The 14,075-nt window shown below is 42.9% G+C and overlaps 1 protein-coding gene across 1 annotated transcript; it reads left to right on the forward strand.

The window, feature by feature from the left end:
* The first annotated feature begins 429 nt into the window (after window positions 1-429).
* MAP3K19 (mitogen-activated protein kinase kinase kinase 19) lies at window positions 430-10,959 on the forward strand. The gene is made up of 8 exons (XM_062005151.1): window positions 430-589; window positions 1,087-1,171; window positions 2,180-2,421; window positions 3,044-3,087; window positions 4,533-6,971; window positions 8,177-8,326; window positions 9,042-9,739; window positions 10,843-10,959. Exons 1-8 carry the CDS (start codon window positions 430-432, stop codon window positions 10,928-10,930), a joined length of 3,906 nt encoding a protein of 1,301 aa, XP_061861135.1. The 3' UTR covers window positions 10,931-10,959.
* The last annotated feature ends 3,116 nt before the right edge of the window (window positions 10,960-14,075 follow it).

Here is a 14,075-nt window from a genome sequence, read left to right on the forward strand (position 1 = left end):
AGGTGATTTCACATTTCTTTGGAATAAGCTGCCAAAGGGATTTGTCCAGACTGGAGCGTACAAGCTATTCTGTGCTCAGAGAGTTTTGGATGTTGAACTTCTGCTGAGAGGTACTTTTGATCAAGTAGAGAAAGAAAGATTTAATTCAGATTTGCTTTCTCAGTAGTATGTTAAAAATGTAATGTTTATGTCATATGTGAAGTGTCAACTTTCTGGTCCAACAGTAAGGCTGTTATCAGTAAAATAAGGCTGACAGCTTTCATGTCTAATTTGCCATAGGGTGTGTTGAGTTTTTGGCAGTAAAAGCTCTCTCTGGACTGTTTAGTCCATAGAGTGTGTTGAGTTTTTGGCAGTAAAAACTCTGTCTGGACAGGACATTGGATGCTAAGTTAAATTATAACACTTTTATTAATTGCAAGTACTTTAAAAATGTTGCTTTTGTCTTGTGGCTCTGAAATAACGGTGTATTTGCCTTGTACATGTGAATGGGAAATCGATGAACAAATCATTTTTTTCAGGTTTCCAGACCTTCAAACGTCTAAGGACAGGATGTCTGACAACAAACAAAACAAGAGGAGAAGCAAAGAAGGTAGTCTAAACAAAGTTTATAGGAATAAAATGTAACGTGTGGGATCTGTAAGAGAAAAAAGCCAGCGTTAACCTGAAATCTGGCTACTTATCAAAACCAAACAACCCCCCCGCCAATAAAACAAAATCAAACTCAGAGTTATTTTCCACCTTGGAAAAGCCTTGGGATTTGTTTTGGGTTTCACAGCTTTCCTGTTTTTAAATGTTCTACTTGTGTAGAGCTTCTCTCAATACTTTTCTTATGTTTCTCTTCTGCTGAAATAAAAGCTATGACTGGAAATCTTTTACATGTTTCGTGCTTTTATAGTACACTGAATTAATCAGCTTACCTAAGAAACACTGAACATGATTTGAATTTATGCATTTATTTTTCTCTGATGGTTATTTCTTGTATTCCTTTGTAATAATATTTTCATGCCCAAAAATAAGTGCATTTGCAGGCTGTTGCTGGTCAGTGAATGATATTGCTGTTATGTAAACACTAATGTGTTGCTGCAGGTTGTGGAAATGTTGTTGCTCTTCAGAATGCAGATCAGATGGTGAAAGAAATGCATCAGTCACACAAGGCTGTAGGAAAAACCAGGTAAGTAGTATTAATATTTAATTTGCTGTTGGATATGCAAAAATGGAGGTAAAGCAGTTAGTGTAGTCTATGAGTAAGAAAAGGTTTCCTTAGTGCCAGATGTTATATACAGTTGTATATGTTGTGTAGTGTTTCAGTGTTCCCAATAGCAATTATAAGCCATGGCTGGCAGCAGGGTATTGCACTAGGTGAACAAATTATTTGATACAGGAGGAAAAAAACATATGGCATAGGGTTTTACATCAGCATTTGGCTTATTAAAAGCAGAAAATTTTCTTGCAGAGAGCTTTAAGATTAACTTAAGACTATGGTTTTGTACCTCTTCTCAGTCAAAGGCTTTATCTTTTTCCATATTTGAATTTTTCACTCTTCAGAACATTTCTGCAGGAACCCGAGGTTTGCTGGCACAGCCTCTATTCCTTCTGACAGGCCATAGCCTACTTCATAAATCACAGAGGCACATCTGGTCTTCACGATCCTGCTGACACTCTTTCCTGGTGATTCATAAAAAATTCATACTGCAAGCAATCAGTTTTTGTCAAGAAGGGGAAGGTGGATGATGTTTTTCCACTTGTATTGTTGCTTGGCTTACATGGTTTGTCACTCGGTTCTCAGTTGTCCATATGTGAGGGTGAGGGAGCCCTGGCACAGGCTGCCCAGAGGGGTTGTGGAAGCTCCTTCCTTGGAGGTCTTCAAGACCCGCCTGGACACGTTCCTGTGTGACCTGACCTAGGTGAACCTGCTTCTGCAGGGGAGATAGACTAGATGATCTCTAAAGGCCCCTTCCAACCCTACCATTCTGGATTCTGTACATGGCATCACACTTGGACACTTCCAGGGAGAGCCACAACTTCCCAGAGGGATGAAAAAAGAAAACAGACTTTGGCATTCCTGCATCTTACAAACTTTTTGTTCACGTTATTCTCCAGTCACATGATTATGTGAACTGAATGGGCTCCCTCCACTTATTTTCATGCTGTATTTTGGGGTTTTGGTTTTACCTTTCAGCCAAATAGCACCAACATCCAGACCGTGGCCAGATGAACAAGTGGCATGTTTTCCCAGTACAAAGGAGTTAGCATTACAGATCAGACATTGTACCTCTTCACCTTTCTTCTCGAAGAAAGAGAACACAGTTCATGGCTTTGACTTCACCTTTCTGCTGCAAGCCTCGTGCCTGGAATCTGACATTCCAAAGTCATTCATGGATTTGGATGCTTTTGAGGTGATAGAGGCACAAACACAAGAAAGTAAGTTCAGTTTTAACAGCCACAAATTGAAATACAGTTATCTATTTATTACCAAATTAGGTGGCAAAGCCTTAGAAGTACTTTTTCTTTAAGTTGTCTTATGAAGTAGACTTCAGCCACGTTGACCCTCTTCTTTAATTACATACGTGTGTGGATTTGCAGAGTGAAGGAGGGAAAGAGAAGTAGTGGCAGACTTCACCATTCCAGTTACTCTCTGTAATGAAACAGAGGCCACAAAATGTGCAGTGTAATCCTCTGCAGCTGGAGTGGAGCCATGACGGCATCTCTTTTACTTTTCCCCCCTCATACTGGCAATACTGGTTAGCCACAGACTGAATTTAGCAAACATTTGAACTTGAGGAGAAATATTTGCTTCAATTAATAGAGTCAAAGTATTTTGATATTATCATACTGTCCAGTTTTCTATGGAAAATGGAATTGTAAAGTCCAGGATCACAATTAAATTTCCATTTACAACTTTTTTCTCCATAGCACAGTCCTCCAACCACACATCAGATCCCTGACGCCCAGAACCATAGGTTTTAGAATGAATTTGTAAATGAAACTGTAGTCTGTTGAAGAAGATGAAATCAACATTTCATTTGTCCATTTATTTTTAAAGGGTTAAATGGAACAATGCTAAAAGCCAGGAACCAGAGATCTGAGGTAAGATGGCATTATGTGTAAAACCGAACACTGTTAGGAGAATTAGATGCTTTCAAAACCTTAACAAGAGAAATACAGGAGAAGTTTAGTAGTTTCCTCTGCTTACTCTTCATTTGTTTAACAAACATGAAACCTTTTTCCATTTATTTTATAAATATATACGTGTGAGTGTGTCTGTATGTCAGCAAACCTTCAAGTGAGTATCAACAATTTGTCAGTGAAGTGTTAGATTGGGGATTTTGGGGGAGGGGGGAAGGTTTGGTAGTTCAAAAATGCACAACTCCCTTAAAATGGAAATGTGTAATTTAACTGAAAGTATGCACATTCTATATTTAAACACATGAGATTCCTGTTTTTTCTATATATATATAATTAAAACAAAACCCAAACAATTTTGTTGTATTGAGTGGTAACTTAAGGTTGAAACCAGATTAAAGAACATCTTTGATATCAGACGATTGCTGAAACTTACTGTGTTAGCAAATAGAAAATAAGGCCTTGGGATTAAAAGTGTTTGACATGAAATTTTGTGGTAGGTGTAAATAAGATTCCTGACACAACTTTGGTGCTTACAAACAAGCTGGCAGTTTTACACATCAGTGCTTCACAAAAGATCAAACATAGTGTATTTGGAAAAGAGGTAATTTGGTCTTTATGGATAGGAATTAACAGCCTGGCTCTGTAGTCAGCTGGATGCTTTAGTGAACCCTCCACAGAATGCAACAACGTTCACAGGAAAACAACTGAAGTGTAGAAGTAGTAGCAGGAGTTGTGATGGGAGACTGTGGAGAAAGCATTTCAAATGGAGGGAAATGTCTAAGAAAAACAATTCAGCTGACCTCAGTGTGCTTTGGTACAGCTTTATTTCTTGTCTTAGGCTCTGATGATTTCTAGAGGCATATCCTTTGGGATAAGCTCAGCATTCCTATGGATGCCATGTAGACTAGACAAAGGCTTCAGAACTGTCAATTTCAAACCAGCACACGTTGCTTTTCCTGGCACATCCAAACCTCAGGTTGCCCTTGGAATGCAAACAAAAATTTCTTGCAGATTGCAAAGTGATGTTGAATTTAGACATGCAAATGAGCACTCAGAGCATATGACTGTGTGATTATTTCTATTGCATTCATTAGCATGAAAATATACAGCATATTCAAGCTTATTTTTTTTCTCCTTTTCCCATAAAATAAAGATAATGTTCAGAAAATTCTTATTAATCACAAGAAAGTACTTTGATTCTCAGGTCTGTACTGGTACAAAGATATATGGTACCTTTCAACTAATGGGATGGGAAGAGAAGGGAGGAATAATAAAAAATATTAGGTTAAATATGGGAATATATAAAATAGTCACTTTTTTCTTAGTGTACTTGGTTCTCAGTGATTAGATTTCACCTGTTATCTGTTGTGTAGCACATTTAATAATGGCTTTCATGGAAATTACAGTTTCATTTGCCACCAGTGACATTGCAACCTGTAAGAACAATTCATCTGGCTCCTCTAGAGGATAATGTTGTCAATGAAAGCACCAACATCAGAAATATTTGGAATGTTATGAACGCCATTCCTCAGCCTATAAAACCAGTCACTCAATTTTGTCATTATGGGTTAGACAGTCTATTAAAAAAGTACACTGAGCAGTCATCAGACAAGGCTGTGGCCACTATCTCGGATAAGTTCACTCCAGTGAAAGACCTGTACTGCTTCAGTGAGAGTAACTGTTGTAGGTACCCTAGCAACAAGAAGGAAGAAATTCAAAGCAATTTAAAATGGAGGGAAGGTGATGTAGCTACCAATACTGAAAAGAATGACCAGGTAAAGCACCAGTATTCAGCGGCTTGTAAGAACGTAGATCTTATGAGCCAAGCCAGTTTCTGTGATGATAATCCCAGCTGCTTGAGCTCAAGTAATGCTCTGATAAACTGTGGAATGTTTACAGCTCAGACAGCATTTACAATGTCAAGCACTGGAGATGCCCAGAGAGCTGGCAATAAGGAAAGGAAAGCAGAGGATTGCGGTAGAAGTGGTCTAGAAGAAAGAAGTGCTACAGAGATGACACTGGATCGTAGACCACGTGACAGTGCTGAGAGTGGGAACTTTGTGCTTGACAGTCATGACTTGGCTTCTTCCTGTAAAAATGAAGTGCTAGAGGCCTACCATGCCTTAGAAGATAATTCTGTAGCTACAGTAACTCCCAGAGCAGAAGTGCAAGATGCTGCTGGAAAGCAAACAGAACATAATGTTTGCCTCTCTGAATTTGAGATGGAAAAGGAAGCACTGTCAGAAGCAGCTCCGAAAGACCAAAGTGAGCTTGTACCTGTTGTTGGTGTTTCGTTGTCTGAACAAGAAGCAGCCAAGGAACCCCACATTGCTAGGCCACCTGCCACAAAAGCGAGTGCCATTCATAGCCTGCCTCCTTGTGTTACTCAGAGCCCCAACGGTCTTGCTCGCAAAGAAGACACCAAAAGGAAGATAAAGATGAATAGAAATAAACATTCATCAAAATCTAAACCGAGTAGCAAGATGAAGGTATCTGAAGACCTAATCATTTCCACACAATGTAATGCCAAGAGGCAGATCTTTCCATCTCTGGAACTGCCACACATGGAATCTGAGACTTCCCTGAAGCGTCACAAAAAAAAGGCAGACAGAGGCCGCTTTGCTCAGAGTGCTCAGAAACCTAAACAGCAAAGTTTCTCCTGCAGTTGCAAAAATTCAGCTGTCTTAAAGGAAACTGTTACTTCACTTTCTCCACCACATGCACAGCCTGCTTCAGGTTTTGTAGATCTGAAATACAGTGACATGTTCAAGAAAATAAATGCAAGTGACAAAGGGCCAGGTATTTATGAAATGTTTGGAACTCCCGTCTATTCCAACACGCGTGAGCTCGATCACTGTGAGAACAGATTGTGCAGAGATGTTTGTTCTGCTCCACCCAGGAGATGCACTCCCAGCACCTGCAGATCTACCTGCAGGAAAGGGAGCAGCCAGGTAAGAAACACTCCAAAGCAAAAGTATTCTAAGCCAAAGAAGACCACACCTGGCACTAAACGAAAGCAGAAAGGTTTCATTACGAAGGATGGGAACACTGAGATGAAGGACAGCAACACAGAGCAAGATAATATGATAACTTCTGATACAGAGTGTCAAATAAACACTTCAAGGAGCCAGACACTGGTTCATGAAGACACAGATCACCACCTTAGGTTTTTAGAAGAGCTTTCACAACCAGCTAAACAAAGTGACCTTTTTTCAGATTCAGTCTTATCAACTGTTAAAGAAGTTTCTTTGGAGAGGTCTTTAGTCAGGCAGGATACATCCAGCCATCAGAGAGATGCTGCCTGTAGCCAGTATCTTCTTCAGTTCAGTGATAAAGACTACAGAGAATGTGCTGCTCTGAGTAGCAGCCTGCTAACAACAGAGCAGAACGTTTGTGTGCCCCAGTGCAGGGTGGATATGGATGGCTGCAAAGGTCTGCAATCAGACTGGGCCTCCTTCAAGTCTATAAAGAAATGTGAAGCATTGTCCTTTTCAGGTAGACTGGAGTGTCAGTCCCCTATGAAACAATTGCATCACAGCTGGGCACACTCACCTGAAAGCAGTGCTGTGTGGAGAGAAATGACTCAGCCTTCAGTCATCCAGACAAAAAATGTTACAAAGCCCAGTTTCCAGCCAAGTCAAAAAGTTTTGTCCTGGGCAACTAATAAGGATGTGACTGATGAGCTGCTTCGTTGCCTGGCTGAAGAATTGCTAATGCTTGAAGAAAAAGATACCAGCTCTTCAAGAACAAAAAATACAGGTTCTGAAATACAAAATACACATACTGAAGAAGGAGAAAATACGGTGAATGGAGATGGAGCCACGGTAAACAGTGCCCTAGAGAAGGTAAAAGTAATTCCTTGTAACTTGCTAGCTGCTTTGAGTGATGCTTCAACAGGAGTTTGGATGAGAACTAGGAAATATGTTTGCATTAATGAGCAAGCCTCTTTCTCCTTGGGCCATCTGCTCACTGATTGTTCCAGTGCTCAGTTGAGAGTGCCCACGTTAGAGGCTGTGTGTCAGGACACATGCCAGATGGTACTGAGGCAGGTCAGGAAGAACTGATGGGTCAAGGTAAAGTGAGAAATTGTATGGAGTGAAAAGGAGAGAGAGGCTGTTTTAACTGCAGGCATGTATAAAAAGGTGGTAGGGCAAGGCAAAAGCAATCTTGACACCTAAGGAATATGAAAAAATATTACAAATGGTTCTTTTATATCCAAAAGGGCAATTTCCTTGAATCTGAGTGCTAACAGATACTTTTCTAGCTATGAAATAGAAGTAATTGGCTTATCCAACAGACTTAGGCTTCTTCATTAATGTTTAATCAAAACTTCAAGCTCAGAAGTCTTAGATTCTGGCCCCCAAGTCAGTTAAGAACCTCCACCTACCAGCACTGCTTCTCCTTGGCCCTGTTAACTTTTTGTCTATTTAAAGTATAAATTTATAAGGAAATTTTGCTCGTTACCTGTCGATACACTTCCTTATGCTTCTGCAGACACAGGTGCCACATACCTCTCTCTCACTTCTCCTAAGGAGGTCCATGGCTAGATGGAGTATTGATCACCATCTTTCTGACACAGTCTCTTCTTCCTGTGAAGTCATGTCCAAATTGTTTTCATCTGACTTGAGTCATGTACGTTACCTAGAGCAAGGTGATAGTCACAGTCGCCCTTCAGCTTAGTAAATTACCTATGGGACAAAGAAAAGGTAGTAAGCAGATACACATCCTGTTCTTTTATGTGTACCTTCTGTCTGGCTTCCTGTAGAAAAAGATGACATGCTATAATCTTCTGGTTCTGCACTGTTGTGATATATACTTGAAAATGTTTACAGCCTTACTTCATATAGCAGTTTTGTTGATGGGCTGGGCAATGAGTATCTGTATCTGTATAGAGAGTATCTGTACTAGTATAGAGAGTATCTATAGCTAAATCCATAGAGATGAATCATGACAGGTAAAAATACCTCCTTAAGAAAAAATGTTTGGATAATATGCAGCCTTTCTTTGTCCCCCTGCTTTCTCCCTACACTGACCATCACCATTCAAGCAGAGTTACAGTAAAGCCCTTCTGGCATCAAATGAAGACAGTGACTTGCCAAAGGTTGAGGAATCTATTAAATTACCAGGAAGCAGTTTAACTAACAGAGATCCCATCATGTGGACAAGAGGTGAAGTCCTTGGCAAGGGAGCCTATGGCACAGTAAGTTAATGTCAGAATGTGTTATGAGACCTCATAACTGCTTGTTGTCCTATCCAACAGATAACTTACTGTTTTGAGATACAGTGTGCCCAGCAGGAGCAGGGCAGTGATTGTCCCCCTGCACTGGGCACTGGTGAGGCTGCACCTTGAGTGCTGTGTTCAGTTCTGGGCCCCTCACTGCCAGAGGGATGCTGAGGGGCTGGAGCATGTCCAGAGATGGGCAATAAAGCTGGGGAAGAGTCTGGAGAACAAGTCTGATGAGGAGCGGCTGAGGGAACTGGGGGTGTTTAGTCTGGAGGAGGCTGAGGGGAGATCACTCTCCACAACTACGTGACAGGAGGCTGTAGCGAGGTGGGGGTTGCTCTCTTCTCCCTAATAACAGTCATAGGACAAGAGGAAATGGGCTCTAATTGCTCCGGGGGGGTTCAGATTGGAGAACTTTTTCCCTGAGAGTTGTTAGACACTGGCACAAGCTGCCCAGGGAGGCGCTGGAGTCCTTATCCCTGGAGATACTTAAAAGCTGTGTAGCTGAGGTGCTGAGGTTGAAGGGTGGGCTTGGCAGTGGGGGGTGACAGGTTGAATTCCACCTTAAAATTCTTTTCCAACCAAACAGCTCTATGGTTCTATGAGCCATGGAACATGACAAAGGTACTACTTGAACCAAGTGGATACTTTATTTCCTGTTTCATTTGAATGAATGCCCCTTTCATCACAGGTATACTGTGGTCTGACAAGCCAGGGGCAATTGATAGCTGTAAAACAAGTTGCTTTGGCTACATCAGATCAGCTCACTACAGAAAAGGAGTATCAGGAGTTTCATGAGGAAGTCGAACTTTTAAAGACACTGAAGCACGTCAATATTGTGACTTACTTAGGCACTTGCCTGGAGGACAACATTTTAAGCATTTTCATGGAGTTTGTCCCCGGCGGCTCCATTTCCAGCGTTATCAACCGCTTCGGTCCCTTGCCAGAAACTGTCCTTTGCAACTACACAAAGCAGATCCTCCAGGGCGTCGCGTATCTACACGCCAACTGCGTGGTCCACAGAGATATCAAAGGCAACAACGTGCTGCTGATGCCCACGGGGGTAGTGAAGCTGATCGACTTCGGGTGCGCCAGGCGGCTGGCCCGGGCGAGCCCCAGCGGCACGCGGAGCCAGGTGCTGCGCTCCGCCCGTGGCACGCCGTACTGGATGGCACCAGAGGTTATCAGCGAGTCTGGCTACGGAAGGAAATCCGACATCTGGAGCCTGGGCTGCACCGTGTTTGAGATGGCGACGGGCAAACCGCCCCTGGCTTCCATGGATAGGATCGCAGCCATGTTCTACATCGGGGCCCACAGGGGGCTGATGCCTTCGCTGCCCACTGGGTTCTCCGGCGCTGCCGTGGATTTTGTGCACGCCTGCTTAACCAGGTGGGTGGGTGTTGGGCTGGAGAGCGAAGGGGGAAATGCAGGCAGTTTGTGGCAGAGGCTGGTGATGGGAGCTTAGGTTGCCTCGTGTGACGGTGTTGTTCCAGCACCCCAGGAACACCTGTAAATAATAGAACACGTAAAAGGGCTTTACTCTTTTACTAGAAAAGCCTCTTTTTTGCAAGCCTCATACTCATTTACTTTCCCTTAATTACCAGGCAGAAACATGTCACTATTGGGTTTTGGACAAATGTTTGAGAACTGTCTTTGATGTACTGTTCCAGTACCACATGGGCTGAGTCTGGCCTATGTCAGGCAAGTTGTTTTGAGGTCAATAATCTGGAAAAATGAGCTTTCACTGAATCCTTACTTTCTGCATTAGAAACATCTATCGTCACTGCCAGCCCAGAAAGTACATCCTGATTTGAAACATGGAGTTCTCGATATAAAAGACTCAAACCACTCACTTGCACTCACTATAAGAATTATTTTTGTGGTGTTTGCTTTGTTTTAGACATCAGCTTTGTCCCAGGTGGTTAAATGGGCTATCAATGTCTAGAGCTAAGTTCCTGACCTCTACGAGTAGTCTTCAGAAAATCAAAAGCAGCCTTTTACATATCTCTAAAGACCAGATTTGGGTACTAGAGAGAAGTATGTTATTTAGTAGGTATGGCAGGAAACCTGGTTTCTAATCCCTGGATTGGAGTTGTTACGGTGTGGTCATGGTTCCTGTGGGCCTTATAACAACCAGAAAACACTGTGGACTGTGCATAGCGACATCAGATATACTTGATTCAGAGAAAACAGTGTTTAAAAGGTAGAAAGAATTGTTAAGTAGAAGGAAAGATCCAGCTATAGAGCATTTCTCTTTTCCAATAAAGTAGTTAACTTTTCCAAAGTCGGGATGCAGCTGTGGTAGCAAAGTTCTAATGTTTGATCTCACCACGTCCTAAACATAAACCTCCCATACCCCATCTTCCCCAGTGGTTTATTACTCCTTTCCTTGGGTTGTTTGGGTTTTTGCTTTCCCAATAAAGGATTAAAAAAGCTCAAAGCCCTTGGCTCTAGCAAGTCAGTGTGGTAATTGCAGGTCTGTACTTCCATAGGGGCTCCTTACCATGCATGACATTGATTGGAGATGACAGCGCAGCCTGGTTGCCACGGGATCAAACAAATCATTGTCACCCTCCTTAAATACTTTTTGGTGCACCTGAAACAGCCACAACAGCAGAATTATTTACAAGGAATTCAGAGCAATAAAGAATGACTTCTGTAATAATAAAATATTTCAGTCTTAAGATTCATGAATGGCACCAGTCCCTTCCCTGTAAATCCTGCCTTCCTTTCTACCAGCTTAACCCTAAAAATGAGTGATGCATTTCGATGTTACAGGCAGTTAAACCCCAGGCAGGCCTATTTGTTTCATGTACTCATCTTTCAAACCCCCAATGCAGGGATCAACACAAACGCCCTTCTGCTCTGCAGCTGCTGGACCATCCCTTTGTGAAAGGAAGACAGTGAGTGTTTCAAAGCCCTTGCCAAAGGAGTGTACGTTTCCCATGTTAAGGGATCTCCACTTGTAAAAAGCTCAGAAGGAACTGGACTTTGAAGGGGCAGCAGGAATTCCTAGCAAGGAGCTGTGCTACGATGAAGGTAACATTGGTTGCAATGTCTGTACTCGCTGGAGTGGCCATTCCTCCGCTGTGGACACTCGGCCACCTTTGGCTGTGTTATGAAAAAACTTTTAAGAGCAACACCCCTCCCCTTGGCCATCACCAGCATGTGTCAGCCAGGTAAGCTGGCACAACAGCTGGTCTGTGGTCTGTGCAGCCCTGTGGGCCATGTGCTGCTGGCAGCATTGCAGGCGCTGAACCCTCTGGGAAGCTCTGCAGGAAGCGCTACTTAGGCTTGTTGAGGAGTGGTTAAGTGTGCCAGGGCCCCAAACCAGATAACACAGTGGCATAGAACCTGCTGAGCTTTTATGTAGCTGCAGAGGCCCTTGAATTTTTACCTGGTGTAAAAAAAACCCCAAACTAGTTTTTGGATACACATTATCAGTCATTTGTTACTGAGGAACCACATCCTGATGAGATGCTGCAGTGACAGTGACAAGAGGTACCCAGGGTTGCAGCGTATGTGCAGCTTTACTGAGCTTTTACTTCAAGATCCTTTCCTAGTCTGGCTACAGTTGTGAATCTAAACCTTGTGCCTGTCTTTTCCCAATGAAGTGGTTCATTTTATGGACAGTTCCAGGTCACAGAATGGTTGAGGTTGGAGAGGCCTCTGGAGATGCTGCAGTCCAAGCCCACTGCTCAGTGCAGGGCTGACTGGAGCAGCTGCTCAGGCCCTTGTCCTGTTGCCTTTGAGTATCTCCAAGGACAGGGACTCCACAGCCTGTCTGGGCAATATGGTCCAGTTTTCAACACCTTTGTAGTAGGAATGTTTTGGTGTTTGAACAGACTGCCTACTGCAATTTTTCAATATCCTTATCCTTAAAAGCTCATCCAGTCCAACCCCCCTACCAGAGCAGGACACCTAGAGTAGGTCACAGAGAAACTCGTCCAGGTGTGTTTGGAATGCTCCCAGAGAAGGAGACTCCACAACCCACCTGAGCAGCCCCTTCCAGTGCCCCCTCACCTCACACTGAAGAAATTCTTCCTTGTATTCCTTTGGAACTTCTTATGTTCCAGCTTATACCCATTGCCCCTTGTCCTGTCACATAACAGTCTCCATCTGCATTGCAAAAGTAATTTTTACAGTTAGTAAAACTATCTACTGGGCAAAAATAACTAACATTTGAAGAACATGATGATATGTGAATAAAAGAAACCCTTACCAGGTAATGGTGTTTAGGTTGTCCTCTGTCTGAGAAGGCTTCATCCCAAGTCTTTTTCAAATTGAGAATTTCAGGGGAATGAGCCACTGTTAGAAACCAAAAATGGGTTTAAACTTTATAAAAGCAAAGAGAAATCTATACTTCTAGAAAAGTCTTTTAGTAATAGTTTCTGTGGGTATGATGTCATGTAACAGTGACAGAATATGATGTCAGTGTAAGAGAAGTCCTACCATCTGTCATCTTCAAAGTTCCAGCAGTTAACAGTCCCATTTTTGAGGAACACCAGCTCGTCCCGGTGCCAACAATCCATGGCAGCTTTACGTTCAAATATCTTCAAGTTCAAGCCCTTTGCAGGATAAAGGGCAGAGCCCTGGCACGTGAACTCAAGCAGGATGCACGTAATTCCATGCTGTATATTAGCTCTTCTCAGGTTAAGGCAGTATCCCCAACAGAGCTGCAAAGGAAAGACGAGGTTTTATTGAGCGTGAAATGAGGGTCATAAGCAGAGAAGAACTGGAAATGCTTTTAGGACACAGAGTTAATTAAAGCACATCAGAATTACACTCTTCCCCCTCATCCACGTGTCTAGTAAGCAAAGCTAACATCTTTTGTTAAATCTCCCTTCTCCAATATTAAGGTTATTATGTGTCATTTCAGTGTAATGTTTGATCTGGTGAGTTACACTAATATTAGTCTACAACTAAAAGGTCTGTAAAATGTGAACCTGAGCTCGGAATCAAACTGTGAAAGCACATTTCTGCTGTTGTTTAACCAGACTCAGACAATGTGGTGGGTGGTGAAGGGCAGCGCTGGCAGGGAAGGCTCTTCAGCTTACTCTGTGCTGGAACCAAGGGGAGCTGCAGCAGCATCCCAGCCCCACGTGGCCTTGGAGCTGAGCCCAGGCTAGCAGAACATCCCAAAACCAAGCCTAACACTGCCTATTTCTTACTTGATGAGATCATCATCCAGATAATTCAGATGCCTGCAGTAAGGTATCTAATGTATTAAGGAGAAAGGGTGAGAAACCTTTAGAAAATCCCCTTTGTTTTCAATGGGAAGGAGCTCAGTGAGGAGGGTCACGCTTGCTCAGCTGTCGCAGTGTTCCAGGAGGGCAGCCCTTCCTGCTTAAAGCACAGCCTTCATTCCTAAGGGCAGTGAAGAGCCTGTCACAAAGCCTGCAGGCTCCCAGGCCACGTGGCTCTGATGCCAGCTTCTCTCAAGAATATGTTAATAGTCAAAGCTCCGAGCTACTGCTGACATCTCAGGCAAAGGGTGGGGGCTCAGGCGCCCCACTCCAGCTGTTTTACACTAGTCTGGAAACTGCAACAACACCATGTAAAAATGTGTCTCAAAAGACACGCACCAGCCTTGTCCCAAGGAAGCACACAGAGCCCAGAAAATCCCATCTGGAGGTTACGTGGGTTCAAAATGAGTGCTTTTCCCACAAAGTTTGGCAGAAACTGATGCTGTTTTCTAGAACCCTCCTCTCAAAGCTTTTGTCCT

The sequence above is a fragment of the Colius striatus genome, chromosome 11, assembly GCF_028858725.1.
Source record: "Colius striatus isolate bColStr4 chromosome 11, bColStr4.1.hap1, whole genome shotgun sequence".
NCBI classification, from domain to species: Eukaryota; Metazoa; Chordata; class Aves; order Coliiformes; family Coliidae; genus Colius; species Colius striatus.

What these genes read in the sequence shown, in the direction of transcription:
- MAP3K19 (XM_062005151.1), top strand. Translation starts at nt 430, where the DNA reads ATGTTGCTTTTGTCTTGTGGCTCTGAAATAACGGTGTATTTGCCTTGT. An exon ending in AGAGGCACAAACACAAGAAA is followed by an intron (nt 2,422 to 3,043) that starts GTAAGTTCAGTT and finishes TTATTTTTAAAG; the next exon opens with GGTTAAATGGAACAATGCTA. An exon ending in GCAAGGGAGCCTATGGCACA is followed by an intron (nt 8,327 to 9,041) that starts GTAAGTTAATGT and finishes CTTTCATCACAG; the next exon opens with GTATACTGTGGTCTGACAAG.